Genomic DNA, 20367 nt, shown 5'->3' on the forward strand with positions numbered 1-20367 from the left:
TCACCCCCTCCCCTGCGTGGGGACTCTGCTGCTTCCTCTACACTAATTCCCCAAGCTAAGACCTTGGAACCCTTTGATCACTGAACACCAGCTACCGTCTTTTGAACCAGTGCTAAATCTCCCTGTCATCTTCAAGGTGGGGTGGGGGGAAGGTGGCGACACTGGACTCGTGCTTGGAAGAGCCCAGGAGAAGCCGGCCAGGAGCAAGACAGAATCCTGTCCTCACAGGACAGGATGGGGGAGTAAACTCCTGCTGTCCTAGGAGACAGTGAGATCCTGTCACTCCAGGGAGGGAAGAGGGCCTGCTGACTTCCCCCCTTCTCCCGTGGTGGGGAGCTGCCCTCCAGGGCCTTGTTAGCTGCCACCTGGGACCCAGGAGATGCTGGCGCCCTCCCTACTCTGTGGTGCATTTACTCTCACTCTGCTGCTTTGGGCCTTCCCTGAACCCGGCTCCCCAGTTTGGAGATGGTAACGGTTGGTAGCACCTCTTTGGGGCTGAGGGGTTGGGGGAGGGCAGCCCACCACTGGCCTCTTAGCGCAGGGCTGTGGCTCAGGAGCCTAGAGGGTGCTGGCCGGTCGGCTCCTCTGGGTGTCCCGGCTCACGGTGCCGGGTTCTTCTTGCTGACGATGGTGGCGCTGGACCCCTGGCTCAGCTCACCAGGGCCACCGGTGTGTTTCAGATCGCCAAGCTGCGCAGCGAGCTCGAGATGGTGAGCGGGAACGTGAGGGTGATGTCGGAGATGCTGACGGAGCTGGTGCCCACCCAGGCAGAGCCGGCAGACCTGGAGCTGCTGCAGGTGAGCAGGCAGCCGGCCCCCCCCCCAGGTTTTCCTGGGGGAAACCAGGAAATCCGCCCGCAAGCATTTCTCCCCCAGCTCCACTGCAGTTTTCACAGCTTATGGGAACTCCGTGGTCACAGTGCGAGAGGTTGAAACCAGGGACTTTGGACTCCCTCACACTGGAACTCAGGGCTCTAGCATTTTCTGGTTTGAACAGAATAGCTCCTCTTGCCTCAGTTTCCTCATCTGTAAGATTGCTCTCATTTCCCCCTTTCAGAGTAGAGAGCTTAGCAAGCCGGCATGGGAGCAGCGCCGGCTTTGGGAGGAGAAGGCAGCTGGTCTCAGGCCCCGGGGCTGCTGGGAGCTGTGGGTTTTCACTCCATGTGTCCCACGATATTCCCACAGCCCCATCCCCGACTGGGGACCACCAAAGGCTCTACCCTACCTGTGGAGGTCAGTTCCTAGAGGTACCAAGAAAGGTTCGGGACCCCAAGGCCCTGGAGTCACCAGGTGGGAGTGATTTGGTTTTCATGGTGACAGCACACAAGTAGTGAGCCGTTCGGTGCGCGAGGCTCTGATGTGGACACTTGCCGTACATCCCCACACCCCACAAGGTACTGTCGTTATCCCCATTTTCTAGATCAGCAGACTGAGGCGAAGACAGGGCATGTAATGTGCCCAGAGTCACATGGCTGATAAGCAGCAGAGCTGGAATTTGAATCTAGAAGCCTGGCTCCAGCTGCTGCTCGTCTGCTCTTCGGGGGTGGGGGGTGTTCTGGGCGGAGTAAGGAAGTGGGAACAAAGCCACAAGCGTGCTTGGTGGCAGGAGGAAGAGAAGGGAGGCCCACAGGGTGTTGAAAGTCACTCGGGCCCGCCCTGTCCCATGATAAAGGCAGATGAGGAAATTCTAGGAGTGGGTGGATAGCAGGGTCCAGAAGAGAACCAGAGTCAGTGGCTGGTGTTCACGGTGCCCGCAGGAGAAGAGTCACGACTGTTTGCCCCTGGAGACCATGACAGACACCTGCCCGCCTAGTGACTGGTACCTGAAGAAAGAGTCCATCTTACAAATGAAAAACTTACACCGCTGTGGCTTTTAGTATTTTTCTCTTTCCCAAAGGAGTTTAAATATATAATTTACTGACTAAAAGCCAGTCAGTGACATGGCAACTAAGTGCAGTGTGGGATCCTGGAGCAGAAGAACATTAGCGGGAGAACAGCGAGCCTGAAAAAAGTCTGGAGTTTAGTTCATAGAGTTGGGTCTGTGTTAACGTCTTCGTCTTGACAGATGCCACACGGAGGAGAAGCTGAGTGAAGGGTTTACCAGAACTCTACCGTCTTGGCAACTTTCCTGCAAATATAAAACTATTCCAAAGTAAAAAGTATTTGAAAAGAAATTAGGGAAGGGGCACCTGGGTGGCTCAGTCAGTTAAGCGTCCGCCTTCGGTTATGATCTCGGGATCCTGCGATCGAGCCCCATTTGGGGCTCCAAGCTTCTCGGGGAACCTGCTTCTCCCTCTTCCCCTCGGCCCCTCCCCGTAGCTCGTGCTCTGGCTCCGGCATACTCGTACTTGCATGTTCTCACTCTCTCTAGCTCTGTTTCCAATAAATAAAATCTTTTTTTTTTTTAAGATTTTTTATTTATTTATTTGACAGACAGAGATCACAAGTAGGCAGAGAAGCAGGCAGAGAGAGAGGGGGAAGCAGGCTCCCCGCTGAGCAGAGAGCCCGATGCGGGGCTCGATCCCAGGACCCTGGGATCATGACCTGAGCTGAAGGCAGAGGCTTTAACCCACTGAGCCACCCAGGCGCCCCTCCAATAAATAAAATCTTTTTTAAAATTGAGGGAAAATACCAAATCAGGGTTTGCAGTTAACAGCTGGAGAGGCCTGGTTCAGTTTTTTATGTTTTGGTTACGAAAAGATCCCAGTCACCCAGAGACGTTGCGGCATGTTCCGCAGACCACTGGCGCTGTTGGCTTTCACCTGAGCAAAGGCAGCTTGGGAAGGCCTGTGCGCAGCCAAGCTAAACCAGCTGCATGGTCTCACGAGTGGCTTGTCTCCTATGCGCTCAGTGTTGGCGTAGGACCTTGAAGGTAGGATCCAGAGGGTGTCTGTGGAACCCCGACGGCTGTCCATCCTGCGGAGCTTGGAGTCCGGTTTGGAAGCCCCTCCGTCATCTGAGATGGCACAGAGGCTGGAGCCTGGCCCCCAGTGACTGCCTCCCTCTGGGCCCGGGGGCCGTGGCCATCTTTCCTCCTCCCTCCGCAGGAGCTCAGCCGGACATGCCGAGCCATGCAGCAGCGGGTCCTGGAGCTCATCCCCCGAATCGCTAACGAGCAGCTCACTGAGGAGCTGCTCATCGTCAACGACAACCTCAACAACGTGTTCCTGCGCCACGAAAGGTAGCCCACCACCTCCCCCTGCCTCTGGCCAGCTGCCCCAGCCCACTCCCTCCCCTGGCTTCCCGTCCACATGGTCTGACCTCCTCCCCTCTTCCCTGGTGGGCCTGAGAGTCACGCAGCCTGCCGGCCACCTGTCCTGTCCTCACCGCAGTGCGCCCTGCCACCACGTCCCTGCACGTGGGCTGCTCTGTCCCAGCTCGCTCAGCCGCTGCCTGGCTCTGGGGCCATGGGCCAGTGACTTAACCGTGGCTCTTGGACTCTTCGCACACTACACAAACGTACTTACATGGGAAGAGAGTTTAGGAGGACAATACCCTTTATGGACAGGGGAGCTTGCAGAATCCGGAGAAGAGTCAGACAGCGAGTCCTGCCCTCAGAGCAGGAAAGAGAGATCCCAGGGTGGCTTGGAGGTCTCGGGGCAGAAACTCCTGGACCATGTCCCCAGGGTGTGGCCATCAGGAAATGGGCCCCAGACGCTTGCCCACTTTCTGTCATTCTGTTCAAGAGTCAGCTCTCCAGGAGAAACGGATTTGCTTCACTTTGTTGTACCTGCCAGTTGGCGAAGGAAAGAGGGCCCCTCGCGGGCAGTTGCACCTGGACCCCAGGAAATGGGAGAAGAACAGCTCCCCAGAGGGCACTCAGGTGCTCTTACCAAAGAAGGGAGAAGGGGTGCCAGGCTGTCTGTATCTGCCCCGTTGGATGACTGAGAGTCCGTGAGGTGATACCTGTAAGCACTTAGCAAACAGGGGTGTCTGTCTGGGCCAAGACAGTGATCCGGCCTTCTCCAAGTTTTGTTTTTTTCCCGTCTTTCTGCAGCAGCAGACCTGAGTGATTCTGAGTCTGTTGAGAGTAGGGGAAGGGGGGCTGGCTGCTCTGGGCCACATCTGCCTGGCCCTTCCTGCTCCCTGGCCCAGTGGAATGAAAAAGTCACTTTCTGCCATTTTGGGATGTAGGGCCCAATCTGGGGATGACTAGGACCCCTTGACAGCCACAGGCCTGACACATGCCTGCTGCCTCCTAGTTCACTGTCCTACTTGCAGTCAGGGTCTTTGCGGGTCCTCCCATCTGGAGGCAGTTTCCACTGTCACCCCCTGGTAATAGACAAGGAGGCTGAGGTCCAGAAGTGACTCAGTAAGTGACATGGCCAGGCCTTAGCCGACCACAGCCTTCTCCAGCTCCTCAGCAGCCCAGGGGCTAGTCGAAGGCCGGTCCCAGTGGCTCCAGGAAGCCACATACAAGGTGTGTGCCTTCTGACAGCACTTCGGAGAGCCACTGACAGGTGCACACAAGTGTGTAAGCAAATCACCCAACACAACTGATAAAACAGCACTTAGCTTTGCCTCGTGCTGTGCATCCCCGTTTTCCGCTCTGTTCTAGCCTATTCCTATCCGTTCTTTTACTGCTGGTCATGACAAGTGGCCAGATAATTGATCATTCAAATTGGGACAGCCGGGCAGGTGAACAAGGGGCACTGTTAACAGTTCCCCAGGGACAGCAGGCATAAATTAGATCTGTCGCCCTAATTGTGGCTCACTGCTATGGCTTTGGAGGCCGGCAGCATGAAGAGCTCTGCCTGGGCTGTGCCGAGGGGCCCGTCTCCCTGACCCGACTTGTTTCTGTCTTTGCAGGTTTGAACGGTTCCGAACAGGCCAGACCGGCAAGGTAAAGGCGCTTTTCTGGGACCGGATCACACCCGTGTTCATGGGAAGGAGGAGGAGGGCTGTGCTCACCTCCGTCCCCAGACATCCTGCATGGGCTGTGCCTTCTTAGCCAGGCCCCGAGAGAAGTCCCCTTCTCCCTTTTTGTGTCACTGTTCCTTTAAGGTAGCTAAGGCTCTGCTGATGCCCAGGGTCTTCCCAACCTCCCAGGGGCTGCAGCCTGGCTTGAGGCAGAGTGCGGCTGACTCCCTGAGTCCCAGTCGTAGCTGCTGGGGCCCTCATGGCACATCCTTGAGCAACGGTGGCCTTTCCCTTCTCCCCAGGCCCCGCGAGAGGCCGAGGCGGCGGCTGACCTGACCGACATGGGCCCTGACCAGGCGGCCACCGGCAGCCTCTCATCCCAGCTGGCGGGAATGAGTAAGTGCCATGTGGGGGTGCTGGCTGAGGGCACATTATGGTGCTGGGGGCACCCCTGTAGCTTGGGGGTGCCTTCCTGTTAGACTGTTGGAGCTGGAGTGCCAGCAGCAGAACGTCAGCCCAGACCTCACCTCGCTGGGCTGAACCCCACTGCGAGGTTGGGTACCCAGGAACGACCACGTGGGGCTCTCACAGCCCCCAGTTCCTAAGCACCCACGGACTTCAGAAGTCCAGTGCTCCATGGTCGCCCCTCAACACCACCTGAATTCTCCGTGACCGGAGCCATCCGGGCGAGCTTAGGCTAGTTGCCTGAACATCCCATTCCCCCCTTCGCTCCTGTGTAACGGGCAGGAGTGGGCCCCTCCTCGCAGGTCGCCATGAGGACTGGGTCATAAGCACATGCATGAAGGGGCCCAGACCAGTGCCAGGCCCAGGGTGCCCGCCCCCGAAACAGCAGCTGCGATAAGTCTCCCTGCTGCTGGCTGCCTGCTTGTGCCAGGCCCGAGGAGGGGATCAAGAGCCCCCCTCTGAACCATGGCCGCCAGGCTGTGTGAGAGAACTCAGCCCCACATCTGATCGCTCACCCCCTGCTCAACCACGTCCTACGCCAGACGCTCCGGGCAGCCTTTGCCTGCTCTCCGCACAGCCACCCTGGACGGGGGCCTGTGTCTCCACCTGCGGGAGAGGAAGTCACGTGCCCACAGTCCTTCAGCCAACAGCTGGCCTGCCTCCGCCTCCACCCGCACTGTCCCCACTGCCCTCCCACCTCCCGACCCCCACTGCTTCTCCATAGTCCTCCCTGGGCCTGGCAGCTCAGCCACTGCTCAGTGCGCGGGAACAGATGGCGGGCCCTTCATATGCCTTTCTGTCCCTGCAGACCTGGGCTCCAGCAGCGTGAGGGCCGGCCTGCAGTCTCTGGAAGCCTCTGGCCAACTGGAAGGCGAGTTTGACATGTTTGCGCTGACCCGGGGCAGCTCTCTGGCTGACCAACGGAAGGAGTGAGTGGCCCAGCCCTACCCTGTCCCCTGCGGTTTGGGCTGCCCCCTCTCTGGGCCCCTGAACCCCGTTGTTTGGCATGCCACGTGGAAGGGCACACAGCCCCCTGCCTATACCCCCTCAGGATGGCAGAGTTCCTCTCCCCTAGATCAGTCCCTCGTGGGCCCAGACAGCCTAGTGCCCGACTTCATGCCCCACAGGCAGGCCTGGGTGGGGGAAGGGCCCCCTGTGGTTTGATGAAGAGCTGTATGCCAGAATCTTACCTAATCTGATCAGAGGAGAAAGCCAAAGGGGCTGGGTCATTTGCCCCAAGTCAGCCTGTTGATAGGTGACAATCTGCTGTGAACCCAGGGTCTCTGGTTCCCAAACCGTCTCCGGCCCAACCCCCCTCCCCACTACACTGTAGGCCACACCCCAAGCCCTCCAGAGCAAGCAGGGAGGATCCCAATAAAACCTCAGGGCCTTGTCTCCTCCTTTCTCATGATCCCTAGCTACCCTTGACTTTGCCCCAGAGTCCCTGTTGCTCCACTTACGTCGGACCCCTCTGCACCAGAGCTGAGTTCTGTCCTTTCCTGGTGACAGTGTTTGCAGGGAGGTGCTTTCAGCAGCCAAGGCCAGCCCCTTGCCTCCACTGCACCAGCCTGGCCCCATACAGTCTTGTTGGGGGAAGCCATTTGCTTGGTATTCTCAGTCCTTGGCTCAGGACCCAGGACTGAGCTGTGGATTTACAGCCAGGATTTACAACCAAGAAAAGCTCTGGATTAAGGGATCCCCTCAGCAGTTGCCCCTGGCTCCCCAGTGGTCATCCCAGTCATTTGAATGGCCTCTGGCCTCCCCACTGTGCCCTGTCTTTGGGAACTATCAGTGAGCCTCCCAAGGCCAGGGATGCCCGACCCACACCCCGTCCAGGTCCGATCTGATAGGCTGCAGCCAGCCTGGCTCTATGGGGTGGCTCAGCCCGGCCCACTGACGGGAGGCGGCCTGAGCTCTGAGCCGCATCTTTAGTCTAGACGGTCTGCACACCCAGGCTCCGGTGCTGAGGGACCAGCAGCTCACGGTTGCCATGGAGCTTGGGGCACCGTGAGGCCGCTGTGCATGTGGAAGCTAATGAGTCCAGTGGGACTTGCACCCAGGAGGGTGGCCCCGCCCACCAGGCCCCAACAGGCAGCTCACGGGCTGTGCCGGAGAGCCCCTGGCACTTGGCCTGGCTGAAGCTCGCTGTTGCACCATCGCTCCTTTGGGGAGCAGAGCCATGGGGGGCAGAGGAAAGCACACCCAGCCGGCGCCTGCTGCCCAGAGCCCGCCGTCTCACGGGGAGTAAGGTGCACAGAGCACTGCCGTGCCGTGCTAACCACTATCCTGTCGGGGTGTGCCAGGGGCTATGGACGCACGCGTGGTGGCTGGTGGCTCTACAGAGGGTGCTCAGGGCTGGACCTCGGGGATGAGAGGCTGGAAGGCCGTTTCAGGCTATAGGAACAGTGTGTGCAAAGGCTCTGAGGTGGGGAGAGCATGAGATGCTGGGGGGAGGGCATATCCAATACCTTCTCGGTCATGGTTTGGAGACTGGTTACCATCACAGCAGAAGGCAGCGCACGGGGAGGAGAGTGCACTAGCATCGGGTTCCTCTTTCTTTCGTTTTGCTTGGGAGGCCCTCCCTTTGGCCCCCGCTGGATCTTCTAGCCCCGACTGGCCTCTGGATTCCACTTCTCACCCTGTCATCCGGGGCTCTTGAATCCTCAGAGGCTTTTTCTGCCCACCTAGTGTCTGGCCCACACCTCTGCCTACCTGGCTCCTCTTGCCTTTTTTTTTTTTTTAAGATTCTATTTATTTACTTGACAGAGAGAACACAAGCAGGGGGAGGGGCAGAGTGAGAAGCAGGCTCCTGGCTGAGCAGGGGGCCCAATGCATGGCTTGATCCCAGGACCCTGAGATCAAGACCTGAGCCGAAGGCAGACGCTTAACCGGCTGAGCCACACAGGCGTCCCCAGCTCCTCCTTCCTTCTAACCTGTGCCTGGCCCCAGGGATAGCCAGGCTTCATCCACAGGGCCAGGTAGGTTGGAGAGACACAGAAACACAGAGGTAGGGGACATAATTAGGAAAGAACATCTAGTTCTTTTAGTGAAGAAAAGGATTGGTTTCTGTATGTTCCTAGGGCTGGACCTGCCTCATTCTGGCTTTTTCCACAATGTGGCACCAGCTGTGTCTTAGAGGGAAAGAGACAGGGCTACTTGGACACACAACCCCGTCTCAGCCATCACTTCCTCCTCACCAGCTCTCACTGTCCAGGTTTAGCCCAAGAAGGGCCTGAGCGCACCACCCTCCACCCCGACTTTCTGGTCGGCTCCCGCTCAGCCCTGCAGATCACGCCCAGCCCCCCCGGTGGACGGGAGCCACGTCACTGGGGGACGCACCCGCTAACGATGGCACTCTCCTGGCTAACTCCAGATCCTGCAGGAGGGAGTGGATGGCAGTGCCGTCAGATGGCTGCCTGGGAACTGGGGGGTCTTATTCAAGAGACTCTGTGGCGTGCCTGTCACCCCCCGGTCCCAGGAAGGCCATTTGGCATTGCAAGGGTTTTCATTCGATGGGGTCCCGATTCCTGAAGCCTCAACCTGGCCCACCCCTAAATGCAGGGCTTTCCCCCTGTGACAATGATTGTGCTGGGCACTTCTTCCTTCCAAACCAGACCAGGCCGGTGCCGAGGCCTCCCATCCTTTGGCGGATGCTTCAGAGGGAGAACTGCTCTTCCCCAGAGTCGGGGCTAAGTCCCCCTCTGGCTCTGCCTGAGACAGACACAGCAGACAGCTTCGGGTGCCTTCTGTGCCCACCCGGCTGGCTGGCGTCCCCCAGGCAGGGCCAGGCCAGGAAGCATGAGGGCTGTCGCCCCACCCAGCCGTCTGCACGGCTGTTTGAGCAGCAGAAGGGAACTCCCCATCCAAGGCGGCCTTATACAGAACCACAATTTATTACACTGCAAGGTGGAAGCTGCTCCAGGAAGGGTCTGGAGGTAGGAATTCCCCATGGGCATGGGCCAGGCGCGGTTTCTATCTGAGCCCAGGTCTACCGTCCCTAGGCAGGCCTGCAGAGTCCGAGCCCTCCCTGGGATCTGAGCCGCTCTCTACTCGGCCATGACCCAGGTCCACCAGGATGTGAGTCCAGCTCATCCCCACCCACCCCTGCATCCCATCATGCCTGGTGCAGCAAGGGCAGCATTCATGGCGATGGTGACCTCTGTGTTTCAGGGTGAAATACGAAGCCCCCCAAGCAACAGATGGCCTGGCCGGAGCCCTGGATGCCCGGCAGCAGAACACTGGAGCGGTAAGCAGAGTGTCCTGTTGCCACCTTGTCCGGAAGGAAGACCAGGGAATGCTTGCCCACCAGTCCCCACCATGTGCTGGGCTGTTTGCCATTCAGGTGGTAATTCCCGTCTCAGCTGAGGCAGCGCTCCCGAGAGGTCAAGTCATCTGCCCAAGTTCACCCAGCAGGGAAGGCTTAGAGCAAGGACTCGGACAGACCTGAGTCTGAGCCGGGGAGCTGGACTCCCCCAGCCTGGGTTCCCGTTCCAGCGCCACAGCTTCCCGGCTGTGCGTCCCAAGGCACGCAGCTAACCTGCACGGCGGGAGATGTGTGACCGGGAGCGTATAAGGTGCTTGATGGTGTCGTAGCTCTGTCAGCATCCTGCCTTGCCGCCTTTCTAGAGAGAACAGAACCTAAAACTACAGGGGGCGGGGGGGCACCCAAGGGCGCCATTTTCGTTCAAGTGCAGGGCTTGGCCGTGCACAGAGCAATAGCCACGTGCCAGGGACAGAGGGCGCTCTGGGTGACCCTGCCCGCTAGGCAGGAACTCAAAGGCCAGTTCTCATCCCTTTGAATTTGTCTCTGGATGCCTTTGGGGCGACGAGAGTTCCTCTTCCAATTAGAGGACAGAGTAGCTCCTTGGGAGGCAGCTAGAAATGGCAGGGCCCAGGTTTCAGAGGGGCAGGGGCAGCGAAGGGTTGGCAGAGGAGAGGGCCCAGGATGGCACAGGCCTCTGAGTCCAGGGTGGGACCGGGAGCCGGCAGACCGAGCTGGAGGGGCAGCGGGAACTGGAGGGCCTCAGGCAGCCAGGAGCACTGTGTGAGGTGGAGGCCATGGTCAGTCTTGAGCAGAGGGGAAGGTGTATCTGTCTGTTTTAGAAGGACCCAGCATGGAAGCTGGGAGAGCAGCTAGGAGGCCGAAGCTGCCCTGTATGCCAGTGGATGGGGTGTCTCAGAGACTCCCCGGAGGCGTCCCCAGCATCCCAGGAGTCCTTCCCAGGTCAGAGCAGAGCGAGACGTGGCATGCTGTGGAGGCGGGAGCAGCTAGAGTGTCGCATGCCTCCCGTGCCCATTGTGCGGTCGGGCGCCAAGCAGAGCGTGTTCACACCCATGTCTCAGAGCCTCCCGTGATTTTACTTTGTGAGCAGTCGTCTGTGGGATCTGTGCCCTGTGCCAGAGCCTCTGGGTCCCCCTTTCTGAGTCCTCACACAGACCCTTAGGGCATATTGTTATCCCCTTTGACAGATGAGGAAACGGATATCCAGAGACAGCCAAGGGAGGCAGCAGGTGTAACATTTCTAGCGTGGCGCCTGGCACATAGGTGTTTGGTCTTGCCCGCGCTGCTGGGTGGTTACCTCCACCTACAGTGAGAAAACCAAGGCTTAGCATGGCGAGATCTCACAGCCGTTGGTCTTTCTGGCTCCATAGCTGGTGCTGGTAGTCAGGGCCCCAGATGGCCTGCAGAGTCCCAAGGAACAGAGGTGAACGCTCCAGCAAATCTGGCTCCCGGCATCCAGATGCATCCAAACACTCGGGAGGCCTGCAGGAAGCTCTTCCCTCTCGGGCCACCAGGCCTCTCACGCACAGAGGCTAGCTCCATAGCCAGCTCCTTCCTTTTGCAGCGGAAGGAGCTGCTGCCCAGAGACAGGTGTCACTCGCCCAGGGTCACACGTGTCGGGGCATGATGAGGACTGGAGCCGGGATCTCCAGGCTCCTGTGCTGCCCGCGGCTAGCCACAAGGAGGAAACCTACACCCACCTCTACTTGCAGGAGAGCAGAAGCTGCTAAATGATTGCTTATTCCTCTCTTATAAGCTCGAGAGATTTGAGCAGCTTCTATCAGATCAGGGTGCGATGTTGCTGAAAGTGTCCCTAGACGCCTGCTCCCGAGCCGGCTACGTCTGACTGGGTAGGGGTGGGCCTCCTCCCACTGAGCTGTCTGGCCGTTACTCCAAGCAGCAGAGCACAGAAGGGAGCCCAGTGCCAGCTCGTGGTGGGGGCGGGGGGAGCAGCCAGGGTTTGCCGTTCCGCTTCACCAGTCCCACCACCGGCGGAGCTGGGCCGGTCTGTCCCAGCTCGGAGAGGCCGGACGCCAGCCTCTCTCTGCTGCCAGTCCCCTCTGGGATCCTCAGGAGTCCTGTTGGCCCATCAGTAAACACAAGGGCACTCGGTAAGCCAGCGTTCTGATCTGGGGCACCCATCAGCATCTCCGCCCAGCCAGCAGACTGGCTGACAGTGCCCACTCCGCCATTCTGGGCTTGCTCGGGCCCACCCCCAGGATCATTCTGGAAAGGAAGGAGAAGCTTTGTCCAGCATATTCAAGACGCTGGGGTCCCAGGGCCGCTGTGGTTCACCCCATGGTGAGACACCCTCTGCTGCTTCCTGTCCCCCCTCCCACCGGGTGCCACGGCACTGGTACCTGCACACGTGTGCATACACGTGTGCGTGTGCACACCCGTACACACACGCACAGTCACTGGCCCACCAACCTGAGAGAGCCTCCACGCTGGAGAGGGCTGCTGGCACACCAGGGGTCCTGGCCCGGCCCTTCCCTCCACCCTCAGCCTGACCTTTTCTCACCCAGATGGGAGGCAGCGGTGACAAGAGCCTCAGTGATTGGATGGTGAGACAAGGCATGGTGAGGAGAGGCCAGGCCGGCGACACAGAGCACGGAGGCTGCCACTGGCAGGGGTCTCACCTAGTGGTGCTGTCAGAGGGGGTGGCGCCGTTAGACCCAGAGAAGAACAAGGGGAGCTCTGGGTGCCCCCCACCCAGCATCAGCACGGTCCCGCCCCCTCTGCTCCTGCTTCTACGGCCCCTGCTCACTTCCGGCTCCTGACTCGGAAGCCAGGCCCAGGTGGCCCGTCTGGCACCTGGGAGGTGACTGGGGCTTGCTGGTTGTGGGCCATGTGCCCTCAGAGGGCTGAGTGGGCGAGGGAGCTGGTGTGGGCAGCCCAGAGCACGTGCCACTGCCGCCACTGGGAAGTGGGCTCCTGCTCCGCGCTGGGCTCTCCTGCTGCCCCTGGGGTCCTCGGGTGCTGGGGACAGAGCTTGGGGACAGAACTGGCTTGGCTGGAGAAAGACTGTCACTCCCTGTCTTCGCTGAAGTAGCTAAATAGTAACTAGCGCTTCTCGAGCACCTTGTCTGTGCCAGAGTCCTCCTCTCCATCCCCTCGTTTCATCCCCACAGCAGTCTGGACGGTAGGTACCCCGTCACCTTCTCTACTGAGGGGGGAGGCCAAGTCAGGGAAGTAACCCAGCCAAGCCACCCCATAGTAAGAGCGAGCCAGACTGCGGTCTCGGACTCTGTCCCCAGACCCCCCCCCACCGGGTCATCACACCGTAGAGGGAAGCCCCAGCCCCTGGTCAGGAGCCTTTGTGGCAGAACCCATGTGTTTGCGGCTCAGAGCAACCGGCCCTGTGGGTAGCCTGTGAGCCCCTGAGTACACCGGCCTGGCCGTCTCAGCACCCCGCTGTGCTCTGGCACTTCCAAGCCCCGGCCAGCATGAGCTCTGAGCCTGCAGAGAGGGCCTGGGAGCCGGAGGCTGGCTGCCCCTGGCCCGCAAACATTCCCTACCCCAGCCCTGACGGCCGGCCCCTCGCCGGGCTTCAAATACTGTCGGATGCTCCTAAACAGCTAAGGCCCTGCTCTGACGGCAGCCCGCCCTCCAGCCCAGCACCTCCGCGGCACCCTTGGCATGTGGCCGCAGGGTAATCTGTTCCCTGCTCACGCCAGGCGCCGGCTGTTCAAAGCCCCCGCTCCCCAACTAGCCTAGTGTCCCTGTGTCCCTCTTGCCCGCAGCCCGGCACTGCAGGCAGAACTATGGGTCCCGGGCAGCTGGGCAGGAGCCACATCAGAGGGGAGACGAGGCTCTCGGCCTTCCCAGAAGGGTGTGGGCCGTGTGTGGCCCATCTCGTGAGGAGGCCTGAGGGTGGGGATGACAGCTCTAGGCCAGTCAGTGAGGGGGGCTCAAGCTGCCAGGGCCTTCCATCGTGGCACCCAGGGCTCTGCTCCTCACTGCCTTACCCTGTCCCCTTCCTTCCAGATCCCCGTCACCCAGGCCTGCCTCATGGAGGACATTGAGCAGTGGCTGTCCACTGACGTGGTAAGCTGGGGCCCGCCCAGCCCAGAAACAAAGGTCAGGCGCCTTCCTCGTGCACCTGACAGTGGGCTCCCTTTTTTTCTTGTGAGGAGGTGACTGTCATGGGTGCAGGGTGAACAACTGGTGAGGAGGGAGCACCAGTGTGGGACGCCTCCCACCACCCTCTCGTGGGCTCTCCCTTCAGAGGAGGGCCTGGGCCCGGCACCTCACAACTACTAGAGCTGACCCTCTCATGAGCTTGTCGCCACAGTGGGTCCCTGGGAGCCTAAGCCAGCGGGACGGGCCATGGGTGACTGTGACCACACTGAGCCCTGCACCTGCCCCAGCCCAGAGAGCCCCCAGCACCTGTCCGAGAGAAACCACCGGCTGCTCCATCTTCCAGACGCGGGGGCTGAGGAGCAGCCATGAGGGGTGCTGAGCCCAGGAAGTAGCAGGGGCCCAGGCTGTCTGCAGAGCCCTACAGCCCCCAGAGATCGGAAGGGGCAGCCAGCCTTGGCTCTCCTGTCCAGGGCTCCTTCACCCACCTCTGCCACCCCACCTTTGGGCACCAGAGACTGAGGGCCTGAGCACTCCCAGGCCCAGAGGCTGCCTTCTGCCAGCGGCTAAGACCGTGTTTCTGCCTGAGGTCAGGCAAGGGTCCCTGTCAGTTGGTGGCACAAGGCAACCCTACCCCCAGCTTTAGCCTGCGTGGTCTCCGTCTCGGGGTCCCTTCCCACCACAAGGGCAAGTCTGTCCACTCTCTACACACTGGAAGGAAAGGACCCGGTGCTTATCTAGGACCTCGGGGGCCCCGCACCCTGGGCTCAGCACTCCATGCAACATTCCACTGCAGCTTAGGACGGGGTGGGACTGAGGTTCCGGTCCTGGGCCCAACTGGAGCCTGAGTCTGGCCCGACTCGGGTTCAGCAGCCTGTGCCTGCCCAGCCCCACCAGGACCACTGTGGCTAACCTCTGCCTCCTTCTGCTTTCTCAGGGGAATGATGCAGAGGAGCCCAAGGGCGTCACCAGCGAAGGTAGTAGGCCCCGTCCTCCGCCCTGCCCCTTCTCCCGTCCCCCAACCCCCCCCACCCTGCAGTACCCACCCCCAGCCCCTCTCTTGTTCCTCTAGAATTTGACAAGTTCCTGGAAGAACGGGCCAAAGCAGCTGATCGGTTGCCCAACCTCTCCAGCCCCTCGGCCGAGGGGCCCCCGGGACTCCCTCGTGGCACTGCCCCCCGAAAGAAGACCCAGGAGAAGAAAGATGAGGACACGCTGTTTGCCTTATGAGCATGGGGCCTGGTGCCCGCAGCTCGAGCCCCTGCTGCCCCCATACCCCTAGGCTGGGGCTTCTTTCCTTTCTTCGGTGTTAAGGCTGCTCTGAGGCTGGCTTGTTACCCCTCTGCTCTCCTCGAGGCCGGGCTGACCCAGCTGTGGCTGGGCCTCGCTACCTGGGCTATGGAGAGGCAGCTGGGTGAATCGGGGTAACAGGTCCGTTCCACGATGGGATCTCGGCCGTTTCCTGCCTCCTTCCCTTCCCAGACCAACCACTACTTGGCTGAGAATCAGGGGGCCCTGTGACAGCCCGGCAGTTCGGTTGCCCTGCTGTGACTCCTTTCCCTGGGTGATGCCCTCCCTGAACCCATCCCCAGAGGCGCCCACACTGCCATTTGAGGCCTTGGCTGGGGCTGGAGACAGCAGAAGCTTCTGTCACAGCCCCTGGGCCATTCCCTGGCACCTGCCTTCTGGAGCCCAAAGGCTCTGGCCAGCTGCTGAGGGGGTGCCGAGCCGCGCCAGCCAGGTACGAAGCTGCGCATGGTAGGGGTGAGACCTCCCCAGGCCGCAAAGGGGAGGCTTCCAGGGCCGCCTGGAGCACCTGTGACCCCCACGACTCTACTGCCTTTTCCTCCGTCCTTCTGCTGTTCCTCCCAGGCGGGGCTCCACCGGGCCCGGGGCCCGCCCACCTGTGGATCTATCTTCTTGTACTGGGAGAGGTGCCTTTTGTATCCCCAATTAAAGGTAGGAAAGCACCCTGCTAACAGTGCTGTTTGGTCTCCAGCAGGGAAGTGGCTTACGGGGAGTGCTTTGGCTGGGCTGGGGGTCATCCAGAAGACAGACACCTGCAGCTGGTATGGGAGGAGCAGCAGGACCCAGTGCTACCACTGGGCACCCAGTTCCACCCTCAGCAGGGACGGGCAGGTGCAGCACTGCTCTCTGGCATCCCTCCACCCGAAGGGCACCTCCACCCTGCCATCCCCGCTCAGGCTAGCTCCTGCCCAGCAGCGGGAAGCGCACGGGAGTAGGTGTAGACAGTGTGGGCATCCTGTCCGAGGCCCCGGTGCCAGGCATACGGCATTGTCCCAAGACGCTGGCGGAAGTTAGCATCTCCTCTTACAGAAGCCTGATCTGATTCAGAGGGTCACGTGAGCTGCCTTCGCCCAGAGAACTTGGCACAGATGCAGTCGTTGCTCACATGCTGGGCATTTCCTTGTGTGTCAGTGCATTGTCCCCATTTTTCAGATGGCAGCACCGAGGCCCAGTTGGGGTGACTTAGCACACAGCCTGGGGAGCTGAGCCACAGTCTGGGCATAGGGTGTCCGTTCTTGGACAATCTCCTTTTCCAGTCTGGAATCTACACACCAGGCTCCCCGAGAGTCCCTGCTTTTAAGGCACGCTAGAACGTCATGGCCCAGACCTCAGTGGCGGAAGGGACGGGGGCTGCTGTGCGGTGGGAGCGAGTGGCCATCCTGGAAGGTCAGCCTGCAGAAAAGAACAGAAGTCAGGATGCCTGGGTCCAGGGGCACCTGGAGTGTGGCCCGGGTCCGTCTCTGAGCAGCCACGGCTCCCATCAGTGACAAGCAGACAGCACCTATGACATGAGGGGTGGCCTGGAGCTGAGCACGCAGGAGAGGGGCCCTGCCAGCCCTCCAGGTGGACATGGGGCAGGGAACTCCGGGGACACCTCTAGGCCTGTCCATTCCCCAGCAGGGCAGGGGGGACGGGGGTCTCCTTGTCTGGGCCAGGCTTCAGAGCTTACAGAGGAGCCGAGCCTGGAGGCAGGTGGCAGCCACACCTTCCGTCTGAGCTCTTCAACCTAAACCACCTCTTTTGGGGGCAAGGAGGGAGGGGCCGTGCCACCGTCCTGGGCATAGAGCCGTCAGCCTGGTCTGATGGCGTCCGGGAGCTGGAGGCTGCTCGGGCTCAGCTGGTCCAGACTTGAGCTTGCCTCCTGCCTCCTGCGTATCTGAGCTGTGCGTGAGCCCAGGCAACGGGAAGGCTCTGGTTTCAACAAGGTGTTTAGTGGCACCTGGACATAGGCTAGTCCTTGGGCAGGTAACCCCCATGCCAAGGGGCGGAGCCCTGCCAGCCCTGCCCCTGCTGCTCTGAAAGCCGGGAGGGAGCCCGAGTTCATGCACCACACTGTGGCGCCGCCACTTCGGCTCCCTGCGCCGCCCCCCACCCCGCAGGCATGAGCACCCCGTCCATCCTAGCTGCCTCAGCACACAGAGGGGACTGGCTGCTGGTGACTTTGGCCTCCTCTGAATGGCCCCGGGCAGCTTTATGTTGCTAGCCCTGCTGCCACCTCGGGTCCGGCTCGTGCCAGCACCTCGCTTCGCCCTTGCTGGTCCCAGCAGCAGCGCAGCAGCGCTCCGGGGTCCGGCGCAGGGCCTGAGGTCTGGGTGAGCTTCGTCTCCGGTGTCTTATGAACGTTTCTCTGGTCCCTGCGTGCCTGAGGTCGGCGGCATCCGAGGGTCAGACAAGAGTACTGCGGCAACGATAGATGGCTCCTATCCCCACCGCTGGCTTGGCTGGACGGCTGATGGCCACACACGCTGACACAGATGCCTGCCTGCTCGTGGCTGGGGAGGCAGGGGGCGGGGTGGGCACACGATCCTGGTGAGTTCGGGCAGGTGTATCCCCCGCTCGAAAATGTCTGTCCCCGGGCCTGACCTGGGAGCCTGGGGGTCATCTCACAGGACAGGGAAGAGATGGGCTCCCTCCCTCTCCCCTGCAGGTCCCGCAGCCCTCTCCACCTCATTCGGTGGGGCCTGGGCCTTTCCACGGGCACGTCAGCCCTGTGTGTGGCCGACGGTTTTGATCGCTGCTTACAGGTGGGGAAACAGGCTCAGGGAAGCAAGGCTTTGCCTAGTCACCCACAAAGTAATGGGAGAGTGGGACCTGGTCCTCTACCCCACCGCCTCTCCTTCCCCACTCGACATCTTCCTGCCTCGCTCATCTGTCCCCCAGGAGAGTGACAGCACTGTTTCAGGGGTCCCCTGTGGGGAGTTGTGATTTTATGAAGTGCCGAGCCCCCGAAGCCCAGGGAACCTTCTGTGGCTGGCTCCAGGGGCTCGTGGCCCTGTTGGTGGCTAGACAGCCAAGTCGTTGATGCTTCCCTGTGTGTGGAGTCCCCTGAGCCCCAGCTGCGCATTCTAAGCACTGAGGGTACGAGGCGAATGTGGCCCTGTGCCAGTCTGGTGACTTACTCGGCAGGGAAGGGGCAACAAAGACAAATATGAAAAGCTCAGGATGAAGGAAGGAGGCTGATGGGGGACAGTGACGGGGCTGGGAGGTCGAGTAGGGCCTCTGACTGGCCCGAGACCACGAGACTAAAGAGGTTAGCTGGGGTGGGTGGCAGGGCCGGCAGGAAGGTCTCCGGGCTTCCCCTGCTTGGGGGTTGGGGGACAGCACTGGGGACCCTTCCTCCCCCTTCTAAGGGCCCCTCCTCCCAAGAGACAGCTACTGCCACTGTGTGTGTGTGTGTGTGTCTGAGGCCCGAAGCCCAGGCTCCAGGCAGCAGCAGGAAGTCATGCTTCCCCACATGAAAGAGAGCCAGCTGCTGGTGGGGGCGTTGGGGGCGGTGGGCCAGGATTAATGAGGCACCAGCAGCTCCCGCTGGGCCCAGCTGCCTTGGAAGGTGGCATCAGGCCAGGGACACAGAGAAGTTGAATGGAGCCCAGCCCGCAAGCAGGGGAAGGGGCTCCTAGGAGGCAGCCCCTGGGGGCTGAGGGAAGCACACGCCAGAGCCGCCATGCTGAACCTCCACCCCCCCGCCCTCCCTCCCAGCTTCCCTGAGCCTCCAGATCCCCACCCTGAGCTTAGACACTGACCTCCTAACCTACCCCTTGCCCCAGGGTCAGCATACAATCTCTCCAACTGTCCTAACAGCACATCCAGGCCTGGCCACTTCAGAGCTCTGTGACCTTAGGCAAATTGCTAACGTCTCTGTTCCTCCGTTTTTTCACTTGTAAACTAGCCTATAGCGGTTGCTCCCTCTTGCAGTTGTGGTAAGGACTAACGGAGATGGCAAGTTGCACAGCACCTGTCAGGAAGGTACTCCCTACTATTGCCATGGATGGTACCCCTTCCATGCAGAGCAGCCTCTGCTCCAGGCAGCCCGCCAGGGGCACCACCCCTCAGACTCCTGAGTAGTTTCAGGGACCCCAGCCCTCCAGGGTGCTTGCTGCCTCCAGGACAAGCCCAGTTCCTAAGACAGTGCCTTTGTGCCACTCTGCCAGGCCTGGGCTGCTGCCCCAAGAGGTCGTACGGGCTCAGCTGACCAAGGATGGTTTGCAGAGCCCTCCCCTCATGCCCCCCCCCCACCTCAGTAGTGGCAGGGACTCAAGGCAATGTCCCAGAGTGACCACAAGATGGCAGCAGCGCTGCATGCACTGGGCCTGCAGTGGCAAGTAGGGCTGGGGTCCACCACCGCTGGGACGGCCCCCTCCCTCTGGGTGCTAACCCCAGGAGGGGCGAGGTGGATACCAGGAGGGCAGGGGCCCCACCACCAAGGTTCCTTGTCTCCACATCCAAATCACACAGACTCGCTTTCCATCTGCCTCCCGCCCCAACTGGTGCAGGGCTGGGAGTGCGGGGCCGAGGCAGCAAATCAGAAGCTTCCAGCGCATCCTACAAAGCACAGGGCACTCTGACCCTGCGCTTCCCAGTGGACAGGCCGTGCAAATAAGATCGCCTGTACCTGGTTCTGCCTGTGCAAGCAGCAAAACACGCGTTCACACCAGCCTCTCCGATTACAATCCAGCCACGTGAGATTCCTCCTGCTGTTCCCCATCTGTTGCTCCCTTCGGCAGAGCAGAACCCAGCCCCACCCCTGCTGCCCCCACGGCCCTGCCCCTCAGATGTGCTCCTCACCGTGCATGGACCCCCAGAGCCCCTGCTCAGACCCCTCTCACCCCGCGGTCTGTGGCAGCCCACCCTGCACCCCTAGGCGGCTGCCTGCCTTGCCAGGCCCTGCTGCCAGCTACTGGCTTTTAAGCCACTGTTGGGTCAGGAGCAGAAGGAGCATGAGGAGGTTTGCTTCTAAGAAGGTTGGTCTGAATTTGCCTCTTGAGTGACTTCCACGTCCCCGCTGTCCCCACAAACCATCCGAACGTTTGTGCGGCTCTGAAGTTTACACCCACACATAGCAGCTGCTTGCCTCCTGCATCAGAAAGCACCCAGAAGCCCTGTGTTGTCGTCGGTGTGCTGAGTGGGGCCACCACCACCAAGGACCACAGACCAAGGGGCTTCAACCACAGGAAGGTGCGGGTGTCCACCCAGGGGGCCGTCTTCTCCCTGAGATGTCACACCATCCCCGGGTGTTGTGTGGTGCACTGTCCTAAGGCCCAGCCAGGTCGGATCAGGGCCCAGGCTAATGACCTCAGTTAACTGTAATCCCCTCCCTCAAGGCCCTGCTCCAAATACAGTCCCATTCTGAGGTCCCGGGGGGCTAGGACTTCA

The 20367-nt window shown here is 60.7% G+C and overlaps 1 protein-coding gene across 2 annotated transcripts in view; it reads left to right on the plus strand.

The window, feature by feature from the left end:
- Positions 1-15058, plus strand: part of TOM1 (target of myb1 membrane trafficking protein) — a 42160-nt gene extending 27102 nt beyond the window's left edge. The window contains exons 7-16 of one of the 2 annotated variants that reach the window (XM_032836542.1): positions 681-797; positions 3047-3180; positions 4809-4842; positions 5162-5255; positions 6133-6253; positions 9495-9570; positions 12132-12185; positions 13594-13653; positions 14624-14663; positions 14759-15058. In XM_032836542.1, the coding sequence (XP_032692433.1) occupies positions 681-797; positions 3047-3180; positions 4809-4842; positions 5162-5255; positions 6133-6253; positions 9495-9570; positions 12132-12185; positions 13594-13653; positions 14624-14663; positions 14759-14916 (888 nt within the window). In that variant the 3' untranslated portion in view covers positions 14917-15058. The remainder of the gene's footprint in view (positions 1-680; positions 798-3046; positions 3181-4808; positions 4843-5161; positions 5256-6132; positions 6254-9494; positions 9571-12131; positions 12186-13593; positions 13654-14623; positions 14664-14758) is intronic. The other variant, XM_032836543.1, reaches the window with a different exon arrangement.
- The last annotated feature ends 5309 nt before the right edge of the window (positions 15059-20367 follow it).

Source organism: Lontra canadensis, unplaced genomic scaffold, assembly GCF_010015895.1.
Source record: "Lontra canadensis isolate GAN:19392208 unplaced genomic scaffold, GSC_riverotter_1.0 scaffold93, whole genome shotgun sequence".
Lineage (NCBI taxonomy): Eukaryota > Metazoa > Chordata > Mammalia > Carnivora > Mustelidae > Lontra > Lontra canadensis.